The sequence below is a fragment of the Podarcis filfolensis genome, assembly GCF_964270895.1.
Source record: "Podarcis filfolensis genome assembly, chromosome: 1".
Lineage (NCBI taxonomy): Eukaryota > Metazoa > Chordata > Lepidosauria > Squamata > Lacertidae > Podarcis > Podarcis filfolensis.
Window position 1 is genome coordinate 38,634,560 of NC_139604.1, and position 18,031 is coordinate 38,652,590.

An 18,031-nucleotide genomic window follows, 5' to 3' on the forward strand; every position below is an offset into this window, starting at 1 on the left:
AACAAATCATAGCTAAGATTAACCAGTTGCTCAGTTTTTGACAACGTAGCAAGCTGTGATCAATCAAATTGGAAATGAAAAATTCTGAATACATCCTCACATCTGCAATCACGCTTGCTATTGTAACTCAAAGATAGGCACATACTTTCATCTAAGTATATTCATTTTATCTCACTGAAATTATATCATACAATCCATCTGTTGTATAGCCACAACTACACGAATCAGCACAGGCATAGATCCCTTGCCCATCCCTCCCCTGTGCCTGGCTTTCAAGCAATACAGATTGCAAACTGAAGTGCCATGGTGGAGAGTGGTGGCCGGATGAATACAATAAAGCAAACATGGATTTTCAGTCAGAGAGTTACCTGCACCTGCCTTGCATGTGTACAACAGGCAGAAAAGAAGGGAGGCACGAAAAGAGGGAGGCTCCATTGAGCCCTATGCCAATCTCAAACTCTGTCCATTCAAGGGTGGACTGTGATCCATGTCTGTTCCTTTTCATATTTGGATATACAGTATATGGAAATATATTCCAACACTGCCTATGGATTTAGGACAGACAGTTGGGGACCCATGTAAGGAAAGTATAGTTACCTTTCCCCTATACAGAGTTTTTCCTGTATCTACAGCTGTAATGTGTACAGGGTTATAAAAGGTTGAGGTAAGCCAAGTGCAGGCACAAGTGATGAGGAAAATATGGACCTCCTTCATTGTTCTGAAGGAAATAGGGTTGGGGAGCTTTTGTGGTATGGTGGTTCTGCTAGACTGACAGGATTGCAATACATTTCTGAAGCTTTTTGCGATTCTCGTAGCTTATTTCATATCCTGTTTCTTTGATTAGTTACAAACCAACATCTTCCTCACATGGTGGAAATCTGTGGTTTCTGTGAAAAAGTCATAATTACTCCTTCTATGATGCACTCACAGTGAAATATTATGGGGTTTGCAGTTGTGATCATTACAGTATGTCATTTGCACCTGAAATTTTGTCCGTTCACAACAGAAGTAAAAAATGGAAACTATAACATTCACTCCGCTTTTTGTATTCTGCGATTAAATTTTACTTTAGGCAGAATTTACTGTACTTATAGACTGCTTTTTTCCTTAAAAATGTTTAGGGGTACTCTCATTTTCCTACTCATATTGAAATACTGCCCCTCAATGTGGCCAAACTTAGATTCACAAAATGTTTAGGGGTATGCGTCCCCCAGCGTCCCCCCAGAAAAAAGGCACTGCTTATCCCTTGTCTTCAAAGAATTCATTAACAACTTGAACTTCTTTCAAATGTATAGAATATCTCCTTTGGAGTGATATCTGGAGTTACAGATGTTGGATTAGCATAATTAATTTAACAATCTTTTCACTCTGGCAGATATACAACAAATGGCAGTCGACTGGCTTACTGGGAATTTTTATTTTGTGGATCGTATGAGTGACACAATCTTTGTATGCAACTACAATGGAACTGTATGTGTTATTCTGATCGATCTTGACCTCCACAACCCCCGAGCAGTTGCTGTGGATCCAAGTTTGGGGTGAGTCTTTCAATGATATAATATTTGTTTGTTGTAAGATGTGTATAGGCATGCTAGGTATAAAGAAAATCAAAGCTTCCAATGGATTTCCCCCCTGTGTGTATTCTCATTAGTCTCCATTTTGAATGATCGGTGAATGATAGCACCTCAATCTTTAATCTTTTCTCACTTGGAAAGCCTGCTGGTTATCTGAAGATAGAACACAACATTTGAGAAGCCTTGCTTTGAATTATAAGTTTTGTTGTTTGCCCTTGCACATAGCATAAGAAAAAGATGAGGAAGAATATGTGGAAGTGAACCGAGTAGCTTGAAATACCCAAAGTAATTACAGTCTTATATTAAACAACCACCTGACCTCTTATATGACACCACAAGCCATTTTTGAAATCCTTTCAAAAGCAGTTTGTAATATTGAAGGGAGACAGCCTTCTGCTCAAATAAAATCATTTTAAAAAATATCCCACTGGAATGTGCTCAAGTGTGTCTAGAGTAACTCCTTGCATCCCAGGCAAGATATTGCTGCTGCTGCTGCAACCTGCACCATAGTTCTCATGGGCACCCAGAAGTCTTTTTTGTGTGTGAGAGGGGGGAAGGTACAACTGGAAGGAGAACAAATGCGGTATTTTCTACATAGTTTCTGGTTGGTTTCTGTATCTAAGAGAATGAACGATTGAACTCCATGGACAATTGTTGAATACAAATTATAGCGTTCACAGGTTAGCAGAAGTTTGTTTCTCCTTGCTACTCACAGCCCAAAACTTTTCTGAACATAAGATAACTGATACAGCATGTTTCTATGATATGCCTCCATAACTTGCTTCAGTTGCAACAAATTTTTGCAGAACAATTTAGTTCCTACGTTTCCCTGTCATTTCCAAATCACAGAGGAAATTGAAAAATAACTTTGTTGTCACTGTCTCAAAAAGTCCATTGCTTAAAATTCCAATGTAATTTTTATGGAATATAGATAAGTAAGAGAGATATCACTGTCAACTTGTTCTTTTAAATGAGGACATTGGAACTTAGTGTGTGCATATACAATAGTAAGGTACCCTTCTCAATGTGCTTTGGAGCACCAGTTAAAATATTTTGTATCTGTGCTTTTAAAAACTCAGCAGTCAAGAATGTATATCTGTGTTATAGCAACACATTTGCAAACTTTTGGAGAATGAATGCAAAATATTAGGAACCATGTTTTGTCATTTCACCCATCATATCAACAAGTTCATTCATTATCAGCCGCAGCAATAGACACATGGCATAATAATGTAAATGGTGTGGATGCCTGAGTTTTGAAGTGGCTACTTCAACCTTGTTTTATATTAGCCTGTAGATAGTGAAGTCTTTAGTGGCTGGTGGGGAACATCTTACAATATCATAAGACTCTGTTCAATAAAAAGGAGAATATTTACTACAGAAGCAGCTTGTCATCCATATGTGGACTTTTGTCACTCTTTACTTAACGCCTGATTGAATATTAAGATGAATAATCACATGGGTTTAATTTTGACAAGAACAGCTTGCGTGCAAACTTTGCAAAGGAAGCTGTATGATTCTAGAATAGAGCTGCTTTTGTGTACTCAGCAGATGGTAAGCTTGACTAGATCTGACTGAAGTGATGTTTCAAAAGAAATTAGTCGAAGTTGTATTTAAACTGATTTGTTTGGTAATTCTCTTAACAATGAATGGGATATTTTCAAACCACCTAGCTCCTTTTTCACGTGTATTTATTTATGCAATATATTTGGGTTTTACTTTATGTAATTTAAACTAGTAATTCTGGTCTGTTAGTGGATGTTGAAGTGTAGTCTTTAGATTCCAGATATTGACCTGTGGTTATAAAAATGATGGTTAATGTTATACCCCTTTTAAGACACAAAAGTGAAAAAGATAAGCATTTCAATATATGTATATTGTAGCTTCTTCTGCTACTACATTTTACCTCGCCTCTTCTCTTTTTCCAAGTTCTTATTTTTCATATGAATTCATTATTACCTAACCACCAAAGCAGAATTTCTGCTTGAGTATATTGAGTTATTATGTCCTTACCTGTTTCATAATGATACTGGTTTTATTTAATTCTTTATTAGGTTTTTTAATAAAACTTCATCATAAGAGTGCATTGCAAGTGAAGCATGAAATGAATGGGGCATATAAATATGTGCATAACACTTTAATAAAGTTGCCTACATTCATCAGCCTTGTACATTTAATTACAAAATATGTACATTTTTATATTTAGCAAGTTAAACTGGGTGTTCCCATAAGGTATTATATACACACTCTTACAGGATATCTTCTGCTATTAATGTATTCAGGACCATCATCTTTTTATATTAATAGTAAACCACACTTAGCAAATGTGAGCTTTATTTATTAGTAATCGGTATTGCAAGAAACGAATTGCCGTCTTGAACCAACTCGATCTATTCCATTACTGGATCCCATTGACAGTGGTTTGCATTTGTCAGGGTAGGGCCTAGCATACACATAGCCATATGTTGACATCTCATTGTCCTGTTTGAGTCAAGGAACCCAGGATATGAGCCAATTGGTCCACCAAGGCAGCCCAACCGCCTCTCTAGGTTTACTGACACTTTCTTCTGTTCTTTTCAGGCAAAGTCTGTGCTTTAAAGCTCTGTGTCTGAGCACCCTCTCATTTGTGCTCTAGACTAGAGCGTTCCCTGTGAAAACTCGCAAGTTAAAGCAGAATCAGAGAAAATGACAATCCACAGAAAACCTGAATTGCCATTTGTTGCGCTTCAGCTTTAAAGAGCGGGTTTTTTTTAGTCTGTAACTATTGCTGCAAAGGAATGAACTGATTTCTGGGACTGGGGCGTGATCGCCACCACTGCCACTTGTACAGCTTCCAGGAGGATTTTTAGTGTCCTGGCCGCTGCTGATCCCAGCTGTGATCCACTGCTGCGGCCCACAGGCACGATCAGTGAAATCAAATAAAAAATGGAATTTTTTACAATCCGAGGGTGAAGATCTAAAACTATTTTTTTTTTTAAAAAAAAGAAGAATAAATAAAAAGACAATAATTTATAAGAGGGTTAAAATGGAGTGAGATAGAATATGCTAAACCAAGCTAAGCACTCCCATGCAGGTTTCTATATGGCAGTGCTCTATGAGGGGATACAAGTTTTGAAAGCCACTTACTACCAAATGGGCCATATTACAGAGATAATCTGCCTGCTGCCATCAGCAACCACCTCCTAACCTTATTGAGCTTCCTCCACATTGAGGTGTGTGAGAGAGGGGGGGGGGGAGAGATTGATTTGAGTTAGTCTTCCAAAAAGCTTGGCTCCTGTTCTTAGGAAACTGTCAAGGCCTCCATCCTGTCAAATCTCTTAGCAAGGCTTGAGAGGCATTATAGGTAGGCATTGACTTTGAAGCTGTAGCAATCCTGTGGTTTTGCTATCCAAAAATCTTCAAGGAAGTTTTTTTTTTTTTTAAAGAAACTCATTCTGAAATGGAAATTTGTTCTCATTCAAGGATTAAATAAATTACATTTTGCTTTAGGGAAATAATATTCTCAAGGCCTTTTTTTGATCAAGGCTTTCTGTTAGCACTTTCAAGTGTTAGTCATTTCCAGTGATGAATATGTCCATTTCCACATAATGGAAGGATAGGGGAAAGCTAGATTTGCTGCTAGGTAAAACGGAGAAACGCTGTCAGCTGCTGGAAAGAAAAATGGAAAAGAAAAGGAAGGGTTGGCAGTGCAGTGATTGTAGTAATCTGGAGACATTTTCTTTCAATAGACATTGAGGTTGGAATTTGGAGATCATCCCTGGAGAAGGGTGTGAAGGGGTGGAGTCTTGCTGGCTGAGAAGGCTCCAGAGGAAAACCAGGGTTTGTTGTAATTGCTACTTTACAAAGTCACCATGTTAACTCTTTTCTGAATATACTGAATCCAAGCTTACGGGTTGTAAGCTGGGCTAGACAGGGAGGGGATCTCTAATGTTTCTGACAGTGACACCACATGCATAACCCATTGCACAAAGCAAAAGATGTGTGGCAGTTGCATTTCATGTACAAAATCTGTGCTCTAACAATTTAGACCAACAGAATACACAAGCAGTTGAAATGCTTTTTGAAGTAGTATAAGTCTAGTTGGTTAAGCTCCTGGGGTTAACCCTAGCATTTTGAAAGGTTCCATAGAGAAAGATAAATCTGACAAATCATGTATGTGTATGATATTTTTTATGACATATTGCTAAAGCATTTGGGATGAACCTTTGGATTTGTGTTTTTGCTCCCATAATTCATTGTCAGAATGACAACATAGTGCCCAAATCAATTTTCTAGACTCCCCAAGCTGGAATAAATGAAACAGAATATCTTTTTCAGTCTGCTTTGGCACTGAATTTATCAGATTTTTATACAGTGGTACCTTGGTTTTAGAACAGCTTTGTTTATGAACAACTTGGAAATAGAACACTGCAAACCTGGAAATAGGTGTTCTGGTTTGTGAACTTTGCCTTGGAAGCGGAACATGTTCCGCTTCCTGTTGAGTGTGTTCCATTTGTAAATTGAGTCCCCCGCTGCTAATCAGAGGCTTTCTGTTGACTCTGTTGGCTTTTGAGTCCCGAGCACCCACACAACAAAGAGGTGATATTTGGAGCTTTTGTTTTTGCCGTTGTTCTTGCGTTTTTGCTTGTGTGGCTTTTTCGTGGTTTTTTTTACAGTGACTTGTTCTTTATTTTATGGGACTGACTTGTGACTGTGGCTTCCTACTACGTTTTTGTGACTTGTGACTGTGTGAAACCCAGTTCAGCTACTGGTTGATTGTGTGACTGGATAAATGGATAAAAGCCCCCCATCTAAACAATGACTATCATCACTGCATGTAAGAATTATTATTATTATTATTATTATTATTATTATTATTATTATTATTATCATCTACAGTACTGTCTTATTTATTTTATTATTTTGCATTATTATTACATGACCTGGAAACTGTACTCTGGCTCCCTCGGCCAATAAAGCGAGATGAGTGCCGCAACCCCAGAGTCAGTCACAACTGGACCTAATGGTCAGGGGTCCCTTTACCTTTACCTTTACATTGATTATTGCTTTCATATTATGGATCAGTGGTCTAATTAGATAGTAAAACTCATGTTAAATTGCTGTTTTAGGGTTTGTTTTTAAAAGTCTGGAACGGATTAATCCATTTTGCATTACTTTCTATGGGAAAACACGCCTTGGTTTTAGAACACTTTGGTTTTGGAACAGACTTCCAGAACGGATTAAGTTTGGGACCTAAGGTACCACTGTACACAATGTTTTTTTCTATTAAAAAAAACCATACCCCTCATTAATAGACCTCATGTAGCAAACCCACCACCTAATATCACCAGTTAATAATGTGGCGGATCCACTCCCGCTAACTGCCCCCAATTAAATATACTTCACAGTACACCAATTACATGAATTTCTGCAATTTACAACAGATTATCTAGTGGGGGACTTGTATGAGGGAAAACTTAATGGTTTAGAGTCTCAGGCAGGAGTTGATCAAACAAACAAGAAAAGTTTTGTTAAACAAAAAGAAGTGTATGAAACAAGGTGGGTCAGGAAATGTGTTTTTTCAAGTCGAAGTTAACTTATTTACTTTAACTAACTCTAAGATGTCTCAGGGTTAAACACAATACGATAGGCACAGCTGTTCTTAAACTTCAGTTACTAAAAGCAAGGTGTTACACTTCAGGTGGTAGGTGTTCGGGTTGCTAGAACAGATGGTAAAATGCTCAACTCAGTTTCTGTCGCTTAGATATTACAGTTAAATACTTCCTTCACAGCTTAATACTTTGTTTCATGAGCGAGGGGCACTTCTCCTCAGGTTACCCACTCTCTTAACCATCACACACCTGAGATCTTCTAAATAGTATAACAGATCACCAGGGGATCACCTCACCCCTTGTTACTGGGTTGGGAGTCTTCTGTACCTAGAAGAACTCTCCCCTCCTGGCTAGACTCAGACTCAGTTTGTATGTTTAACATCACTCAGAACCAGTTCTCCTTATCTCACTCTTTCCCTCCCATCAAACTATATCTCTTAAACTGAACCTTTGCCCCTTCTCTTTTTTTTAAAAAATAGATTTTATTGGTTTTCATCAAATTATACATTTCATCTCGAATATAACAAATCATAACTGTTTTGAACTTCCTTCAGCGTCTCTGACAATCATCCATATTTTTAAACCTTTGCCCCTTCTCAAAACCCAAACCCTATCACTCAACTTAAATCCATCTTAAATCTCTCGCTCAGAAACTGCTCCTTTTATTCTTTCCCCCTCCCAAAGTGCTGTTCCTTCCCACTCTGTGGCTAGCTGACTCTGTAGCCAATCCATGAAAGGCTTCAGCACTCTGGTGGTGTTTCAGAGGAACAACATTACCAGACTCCAGTCTGGCTCTGCTTTGTTGCTTTCTCGCTAAGGTAATCGTTGGAGGAAGAGATATTTCAGAAATCTTACATCACATTCCACAAGAACAGACAGACCTGCTAAATACAAAATCCGTTTCCAAACTCTTTAATGCTGGTTTTCTTGGCAACAAGTCCCGCTAAACTTAGTAGGGGTTACTCATGAGTAGGTGTGCACAGGAATTCAGCCTAACCTATAACAGTGCTGGAACACATGATGGAACAAGAGTGTGCCTCTAAGAACATACTGAGTACTGTATTTTGCACATTTTACCCTTCGTTCATGGAAGAAGGGGCGGTCCTTCCAAAAATATGAGTATTCCAGGCAAATACAAACTTTGATATTTCTTGATTTAGGAATGCAAAGTTTCCCATGTGACTAATGAATGAAATCTGAGAGAGTGCATAAATCTAAAAATGCAGCTTACCTGCGACTCCTGGGTGCCTTTGCCAAAATCTGTTTATATCTTTAATCAATACAGTTGAGGCCTATTTCAACCCAGTGCCAATGTCATGTGTTTTACTTCTTCCCTCGGCCTGCCCTGTGCTGGGCTGCGCACTTCCTGTGCCTGAGTCCACAAGTAGTTGCAGGACAGCATGGTATGAAATATATATTTGGGGGATCTGAAATGTGCTAACAAAAAGGACTTATGTGTGCTCATGCACTGCAAGTTGAAAACCTGTAAATCTTGAACATTATTGCTCTGATAGTATTTGTTTAAAAATGCTATTATTCAGACTAAGGATTTTTTCTCTCGGTAATGGTTAAATGACAGCAATGCTTAACAGGTTTGCTGCTGGGTAGTTAAGTGATTTGGGCACACAAGTACTATTAATAGTATTAAAGCTTCTGTGGGTAACTGCAACATTCTAGGCAGCTCTCAAAATCAAATTAAGCTTAGAATTTCCTGGACTTTAGGCTGGCTGCAGAAAATGTAATATGTGAAGCACTTCTCCATTTCTAAGAGGCGAACGTAAGTAATAATTGGTTTTTTCATATTACATTAAAACATTTATTGGATTTTGTTATTTTTTTAACCTGCTAGACACAGACTCCTTATGCATTTTCCTCTGCCTTAAAAAAAAATTCTGCTGGGAAAATGATGTGATATTTCTTCAAATGAAGCAAATATCAGCAGCTTCTTTTATTTCTTTTAAAGAACACAGTTAAAAGAAAACTAAATTCAAAACAATTACTTTACCTCTTAGGCCTTACACAGCTTGACACTTTATCTTCTTTTCCGATTACTTTCAAGTAAAGGACATGTTGCAGAAAGTAAATTGTCCATAACATAGATATCTATGCTACAAAGAGGAGACTGAAATTACACACATATTCAGTTTTGTTTTTGTTTTGGGTTCCTTTTAGTTCAAAATGTTCTGTGATGCATACACTGGGTTGCAGTTTGGGGCTGGAACAACCCTGTTAGAAAATAAATTAACAAATTGTGAAGGATCAAGTGCTGACCTAAAACTGTGTTTTACAATAATATATTGCATTTCCCACTTCATCAGAATGGAATTGTTAACTGCCCCTACTCTCAGCTCTCTTTACTTGATAAATGGTACTAAGGGACCCTTCTTTTTCTGGGCACAAAGTACAAACTTGAGCTGTCACCACCATTCTCCATCTTCTAAATTAGTATTACTCTCATTCTGCTGCCAGAACTTGTCACTTCTCATGAGACAAATAAGCATTTTATCTGTGTAGTCATACTTATATGTTTGAAAAATAGGACGTACCTGTTTTACAGGAAATGACTGAACAAATAAAATGCTCATGAAAGGACCTCTAATAAATTGCAAAGCGATATGCTTAACAATGGGGAAAATAATTAATGTTTATATATGCACCTGCTAAGGTTTGGCTCTAGACTTTGCCTTGGTCACAGAGAACACCTCCACTGATAGAAATGGGGAGGGGGGGCTTTTGTTGTTGACAATTTCCACTTCCCTCTGTGCTCTCAAAAAATCAAATCTGGTGGGATGGGGAATCTTCCAGGACAGTGGTTTCCTAGGTGGGAACTGGCAAACATCACCCTTTCCTTATTCTGCCAACAAGATTCCTCTGATGAACTAAAAAACTTTTTCAAGAATGGAAGTAGCCCTTCCTTTTTATGGATAGCTAAAGATTGGATTCAGTCCAATTATTTTACTGAGATGGACACAAGTATTCTGTCAAAAACAAAATACTTCACATGAACAGTAATCAATAACAGAGGACATAGATAGATGATAGCTTTCTTCCTGCCTTAGAAATCTATTTCATGATTTACCTCTACATCCTTTAGTGATGAAAACATGTCTAGTTTTACCAGTCATTACAGATGAATGATTGGGAAGAGTGTATAAGCAGAGATAACTGAACTGGACCCAGATGAACCTGCCCTTTAGATAAGGAGAACTTGTAGCAAAATACAAACAAATTTCCTGACATCAGTGATAATGTTATTTATGTCCTATTAAAAAGATAAACCATAGAACTTAGGGCTTGCCGATCAGAAGGTCGGCGGTTCGAATCCCTGCGATGGGGTGAGCTCCTGTTGCTTGGTCCCTGCTCCTGCCAACCTAGCAGTTCAAAAGCACGAAGTGCAAGTAGATAAATAGGTACCGCTCCTGTGGGAAGGTAAACGGCATTTCCGTGTGCTGCTCTGGTTTCCCAGAAGCGGCTTAGTCATGCTGGCCACATGACCCGGAAGCTGTACGCCGGCTCCCTTGGCCAATGAAGTGAGATGAGCGCTGCAACCCCAGAGTCGTCTGTGACTGAACCTAATGGTCAGAGGTCCCTTTACCCTTAACCTTTAAAAAGATATTAATTGGCTGAACTTAAAGTTAGGAGTGATCAACAAATTCATGGTAGAAGACAGATGAAAGAACCAACTCCAGTAGCACAGTAAGCAGGAGAACGAGTGTCTGACATGCCAGGCTCCTGGCTGAAGCCTTCCAGCACCTGACATCATCCCTTAGTTCTTTCCTCAGTTCACACATGCAGTTAAGTGGTAGCATGACCTCTTAAGTGCATATGTTTCAATGTAAGCCAATAGTTTACCACACCATGTCAAAGGTACAGTAAAAGGAGTCTGTGAGAAGCCACATGGCCAACACACATTGGGCTTTATTTAAAAGAGGGGTACAAGAAGTTAAAATAAAATACAAAAAGTACAAGTTCTCAATATAAAAAAGTATTCCCACAAAGCTTAAGAACAATAAAACCATTTTTACTGATGTACTACCAATTAATAGTCCATAGACTGGGTCATACCCCAGGTAAATCCTTCTTAAACAGAAATATCTTCAGTAGGTGTCTAAACATCATGACATTAGATACCTGTTCAATTTCAGCTAGTAATTGATTCCAGAGGGCTGGAACTGCTCACCTCTGGGAATGTGGTACTCTCAACAGGGCCCCATCTAAGAAGTGCAGTTGCCAGCCAGATTTATATGGGTCAAGGCAGTCCATTATGTCGCCTGGCCCCAAGTTGCTCATGGCTTCAAATGCTAAAAGCAAAACCTAGCACCTCTCCTTGTAGCATATTAACAGCCAGTGCAGCTCCCTTAGCAAAAGTGTTACATGGGTGGAATCTACACATACATAAAAACAGTTTTCTTTTGTTTTTTTAAAAAAGTGTTCTTAAAAATACATTGGATTTTCCATGAGGCTCACCATCATCATCTAGTGTCACATTGTATATTGCAGTTAAAACACACTTAAAACATTTTATTTGCTGCTGTATAGCTGACTCCATAGCTTCAACAAACAAGCTGCTGCATTCTTCACCAGCTGTAGTTTCTTGGTTAAGCTCGAAGGGAGGCCTACATAGAGTACATTGCAGTAATCTAGTCTTGATGTTACTGATGCCAAGACCACAGTGGCAAAGCCATCTTGGTCCCGGAATGGCTGTAGTTGTCTTACCAACCCAAGCTGGTAACAGGTGCTCCTAGCAACTGAGGCCATTCAAGCTTCAAATGAAAAGATGGATCCAAGAGCACCCTCAGACTGCATACCTGTTCCTTCAGGGGAATTTTTACTCATCCAGAGAAGTCATTGGCCTAGACCAGGCATGGCCAGACTTGGTCCTTCAGCTGTTTTGGGACTACAACTCCCATCATCCCTAGCTAACAGGACCAGTGGTCAGGGATGATGGGAATTGTAGTCTCAAAACAGCTGGAGGGCCAAGTTTGACCATGCCTGGCCTAGACACAGAAACCACTCACCCACAGGGCTTAAACTTACTTCTGACACTTCATGCCACATCCCCATTCCTGACAGCCCTGTATAAATGTTAAATAACACGGGGGACGGGGCAGCAAAATAGTGCTCTGTAGCACCCCATAGCAGCAATACAAGGGAACTGAAGAGCAACTCTCTGAAAGCAACCCTGCAGGTAAGAATGGAACCAGTGTAAAACAATGTACATGACATCTATCCTACAAAGCCAGTTGGTGGTATCAAAAGCCTTGGATAGACTGAGCAGAATAAGTAAGCACACACTCCTCTTTTCTCTGTCTTAATAAAGGCTGTTCACCAATGTGACCAAGGACAATTCAGTTCCAAAACCAGGTCTGAACCCCAAGTGAGATGGGTCTAGTTAAGCAGTTTCATCCAAGATTGCCTGCATCTGCTCTGTCACAACCCTCTAGATCAACTTGCCAATAAATGGTGTATTAGCAACTGGTCAGTACCTATTGCAGAGCAGTGGGTCCAGGGTGGGTATAGAATCTATAACTTTCACCATATTTTCCTGTAATATTTTATAGGCTAGAATGAAATAGATTTCACTGATTGTCTGGAATGATGGCAGTTGGTCATAAAGTACCAAAGAAACAAAATACTTTAAAAATGAGCTCTGTGCCAACGAAAACCTATATATAACAAAAAGACAGAATGAAAAAGTAATGAATGATGCTGGTGAAAATACCATATGTGGGGACAAAATTCATGGCACAAGTTTTAGAACAGAGCAGCAGCAGAAGAAACTCCCTATGATAAAAATGATGGACTTAGGACTTTTTTACTTACACTTCAGTTTAATCTCAGTCCATTATAGATAGATTTAAGCAACATTCAACAATATTTCCAGTAAATAAAGGGTTGCACCTAGTTTTCACTGAACTAACTTAATTATCTAGGTTAATTTGTGTGCATTCCTTGTTAGAAAAGATGCTGCTACTACTCATTAATAATAAAAAGAAGCATGCCAAGGGTTTTGGTTTTTTTTTTAAAAAAAGGCTTTTTTCAAAGTTTCCCAGGTGCTTGGGAAGTTCATTTTAAAAAGGAACTAGTTCTAGTTTGTACTTTTACAAAACAAAGTATTTCAATCCAAGTTCATCCAGATGAACTGTTTTAGTTCATAAAAAGTTCATCCCCAAGAATTTATTCAGCATTTAGAATGTTATGAGCTGCTGTGCTGAACTACAGAGTCCAAACGTAAATCAGGGCCCCACACATAAGCGATAAGATATCGGACAGAATGTCAATAGGGAAAGCTTTCCCCATAATTGAATTTCCATACTAGAAAAGGCTTACTGTGCTTAATTTGTTCCTGCCACTCAGCTATTAAAAACATCATTTGATATGTTCCTGTACCTGTACTCACTGCAGTTGGAAAAGAGTGAATCTCTTCAGCAAGAAAGATACAGGAAATGCCTCATATTCCTCCCTCCTGATTGCTTAGCTACAGTGATTAAGTGTCCTTTGCTGCAGCAGTGCCTCTGTATCTGCTGAATAAGTGTTAGAGCATTGTATCCATGTGTTGATTTCGTATTTTATTTATATATGTCTGATTGACTTGCATTTTTAATGAAAGCTAAGAGTCCAGGGCCCCTGTTTGGCAGGTTGAGGGAGGAACATGAATTTGAATTTGTTGAAAGTCGACAGGAACTCACTATCTGTACTTTCTGGAAACACTTGAAGCCATTTTTGTTTCAATGGGTTTTGCAGCTGGATAAGTTGGTCTTTACCACTTGTTAGTGTTTTAGTCTTGTATTTGTGTTTTTAACTATTTTATGTGTAAATTGCCTTGAGAATGGTGGTTTAGAAAGTGAATAATAAATTAAGTATTATTATAATTATAATTAATTATTATTATTTATTAATGTGTTGGATGGCATCTTGTATGCCTCCTTCCGGCAACTCCTGCAGCCACGCTGATGCCAAATGTATCACTCTGCTTTACTTTGGGCCACATCAGCAAGGCGAAAGTGGGGTTTGGGCAGCCCAGAACCTCCATTCACACTGCCCAGTCTTGTGCCCTGGGGAGGTCACTTTGGTGCTGTGAACACAGCAAAAACAACATGGGAGGGAGCAGTTATGAGTCACCAGTCTCTGCAGCCACAGCAGGCGCTGTGTTTCTCCAGCGGCTTGACTTCACCCCCTGAGGTGCACTCCAATGTCTCTTGACACAGCTGGATGCCAACAGAGTTGGTAATGGTGTGCAAAATAATTTTCAGGTAAATGATAGAACAGAACTACTTGCTTTAAAAAGAAACAGCACAGGTTTTATAAAAATAAAATTAATTTTTTTTAAAAAAAACAAAAACCACACACACTGTAAACGATAGCATTGGCTTCCCTGCAGGGACTCCCTACAAAAGTTTGAAGATACTGAAAGCAGTTGGTATCAAGAAAGACCGTGAATCTTTCTGCTGATGATTTCTTTATGTTTGCTTGCTAATGCATACCACTGAATACTTAAATTAAGTATTGACACTAGAGGAGGTAGCAATTTTGCATGGCAGTATGAATTTTACCCAAAAGCTTTCCTGAAAAACAAAAGACAAAAAAGCAGACCCTTCCCAACCAAACCTAATAGTTGTCTCATTTCCATAGCCCCTTAAAACTGAAGAAAAATAGTCACTAAAGTTTGACAGGCATAGTAAAACTTGTCAATTGATGCTGCTGATAAAACGTTTTACATATCTACACAACTACTGAAGCAAAGGGGCAGGGTCAATCAAAGGATCCCAGGCTCCCCCCCAAAATCCAATGCTCCATGACTGCCAAAGCGGGGATGTGTGTTTCTTGGGGCTTATTCTTTTTGAATTGAATTTTCCAGATCAGCCCCAGGGGAGGAAAATGGTTTGCTAGTTCTAGGCCTAGTGTACTCCCCCCCCCCCCCAATTTTGGGGCATGTCAGGGGATTGTGGATGCAATAGATCAAAATCCTCTTCTGATTTGTTGGGCAGTGGGGGTTTCGGCACCTGCAAAAAAGAGGAGGCTTGCGAGGGCAGACTTGATATCATCTCTTTAAGTGTATTAAATCAAACCCCTAAGTACTTTGTTTTCTCCCTGCCTCAGTTCAGGCACTGGGCAGGTTCTCTTATAAAGTTCTTTTCTCACTTCAGAGATGACAGTTCTGTCTTTGGGATGATCACAGTAAGAGTTCACATATAAACATTCTGTTTCTATGTAGATTGCTGAAGGCTGAGGGTCTGTTGGCCTCCTTTTTCTTATTACCTTAATTTAATTAAGAATTATCTTTGGTGCGGTAAGGTGGTTCAGAAGAAATAGCATACTTCTAATTTTCTATTAACTTGTGCTGGACTCATGCAAAATAAGATTAAAAAAGCAGTTAGGTATATGCAAGTATGACAGAATATAAAATATAAAACTGTAGCTATAAAGCAGTGCTCCAGTAATACAACAGCAGAAACTACAGAATTTACTTACGTGGTATTTTGCACTAGGAAACAATGTTTCTCAGTTATATGTTGCAGCAATATTTGTTTAGTGGAATTGTAATCATAAAATAAATCTCAGAGTTTCTATGTCTCAACACACTTGGCAATTGAGGACTCAGTTGAAAGCATTGAGCATATAACTTTACAACAAATACTTAAAAGTGGGGATTAAACATATCTAAAATACACAAATTAAACAGGGATTTTCACTTCAGGTGCTGAAAGTGATGTTTCCACCAAAAAAGTTCAGATTTTCACATGATTCCTTAATACTTGCTATCAAAATATCACTATGAAAAAACAACAGACCATGTAAGAACTAAGGTGGCAAATTGTGAACAGCTTTAGCTGAGCCTTGTATTTAGCCTGGTAGCCAGATGAATGAGTGTGAGTGGGCTTATGAAGGAATAGATTGATTACGTTGGACCCCTGTATGGTGACTGAACACTTCCATAGCAATGTCCTCTGCAGGGACTGCCCATTTACCTGCAACATAAAGTGCAGGGAACGTGGGTGGGGAATCTAGCAATAACTGAGGCTGGAACCCAGGCATAGCTGGTTTTTATAGTCAGAGAGCAGACCAGAGGGACGAAGTTTAACTTTTTCTCCACTCCCCAAACCATTCCCCCAGCTTACCCATGACTGGCTATAACCATGGGCAAGCCCCAGCTACCAGTGTGCCCAGTACAGTGGTACCTCAGGTTAAGTACTTAATTCGTTCTGGAGGTCCATTCTTAACCTGAAAGTGTTCTTAACCTGAAGCACCATGTTAGCTAATGGGGCCTCCTGCTGCCGCCGCTGTGCGATTTCTGTTCTCATCCTGAAGCAAGGTTCTTAAACTGAGGTACTATTTCTGGGTTAGCGGAGTCTGTATCCTGACTGTAACCCAAAGCGTATGTAACCCGAGGTACCACTGTAATTACATGACTAAAAACTATGGAGTGATGGGGTGAAAGATTGGAAGAGACACCACTGTAGACTGAATCCTTTGAGTTTGTGGACTGGTGACATACTGCACAAGCAGCTTTTGAAAGTAAAATAACATTAATTCACAAATTTTAACTGGAGGCTAGAAAGACATTGATGACACGGCACAACACAGTTCTATATTCCTAGAACTTCTGTTGATATAAGATAGTCCTATTGTTCAAAACTATTTCTATTTGCAAAGTGCTGATGCAACTAATGTTACTAAGAATAATTTTTTTCTGCAAGGTTGACTTCATGCTATTTATTAACCTGCTGATTTAGGGCTGTTTATTATACATACTGCAAAGAGTACTTCATCATGGAGATAAAACCTACACTGCTTAACTTACCTTTAGTGCGAGAGGCTGCCTTTGTCATGTTGTTGACTGTGTTTGTTTGGAGATTTTCTGTTTGGTTGCATATGTAGTCATTGTGCAACTTGGGCTCATCTAGAGTTCTTCAATTTTAGGCTTGTTTCATTTACAAAAGATTGGGGTTTTTTTGAAGAGATGTTGGCTGAGAGCCAAGGAACAAGCAGCATTGTCAAATGCATTGGATATATATTGAGAGTATTTTTTTCACCTCCCCCTGCCACTATGGATTGCTTGAGCATTTAGCAAAAGAGCTGCTGGGGGGGGTATCAAAGGGGGGGTAGGGGTGACATACATGGATTGGAAACCATTTTCTTCTCAACAATTGCTAGATAAAATCCATGGAACTGGTGAAAATGAGTATTTTTTTTTTAATTAAAAAAGTCCATGTACACATATTTCTGGTTTATGTGACACATCTATGTATTCATTATTCCCCTTCATGAATTGCTTCCTATAAATTTTGTTCAAGTGTTTTAACAATAAAAACAGCAACAATAAAGAAATACAACAATTTCATATATAAATCAATTAAAAGCTTCTGATTGTTGTTCTCCATTGAACCAACAGGCGAACAACACAGAGAAAACATAGGTGGAATATTGCCTTTGACCATCAGAATTAGGCTTTTTCTTGATAAGACATTGTACGAGCTTTTAAAAACAATTCTTCATCCATCAGCTCTCTATATTCTTTTGCATGGGAAGTTCAGGGTAGGTCAACACTGCATATTTTAGTAGAAATTGAAGTTAAGCTTACAAAGTTATCTGATTACTTATTTTTGATTCTTATCTCTGAAATAATTAGGACTGCAACTGTTTATAGCAAACCAGTATAAGAAGCAGACTGGGAAAACACAGTAGAAAATGAAACCAGGTAGAAGCATAAAACCTTAGAATGCGGAGAAAAAAATGAAGATGCTCAGACTAAAAATACTGTATAAATATTTCAAATCATATTATGCGCATATGTGCTAATTTAGCCACTTGCATGGTCAGTATTAATCAGATGTTGTGTCCAAGGCCAGTAGCTATTGTTAGCGT

At 38.7% G+C, this 18,031-nt stretch overlaps 1 protein-coding gene across 3 annotated transcripts in view; it reads left to right on the forward strand.

Moving 5' to 3' along the window:
• The window catches only part of LRP1B (LDL receptor related protein 1B), a 764,381-nt gene that overhangs the window by 488,401 nt on the left and 257,949 nt on the right, over positions 1-18,031 (forward strand). For all 3 annotated transcript variants that reach the window (XM_083581632.1, XM_083581633.1, XM_083581634.1), the window contains one exon: positions 1,376-1,538. In XM_083581632.1, coding sequence (XP_083437758.1) covers positions 1,376-1,538 — 163 coding nt within the window. The remainder of the gene's footprint in view (positions 1-1,375; positions 1,539-18,031) is intronic.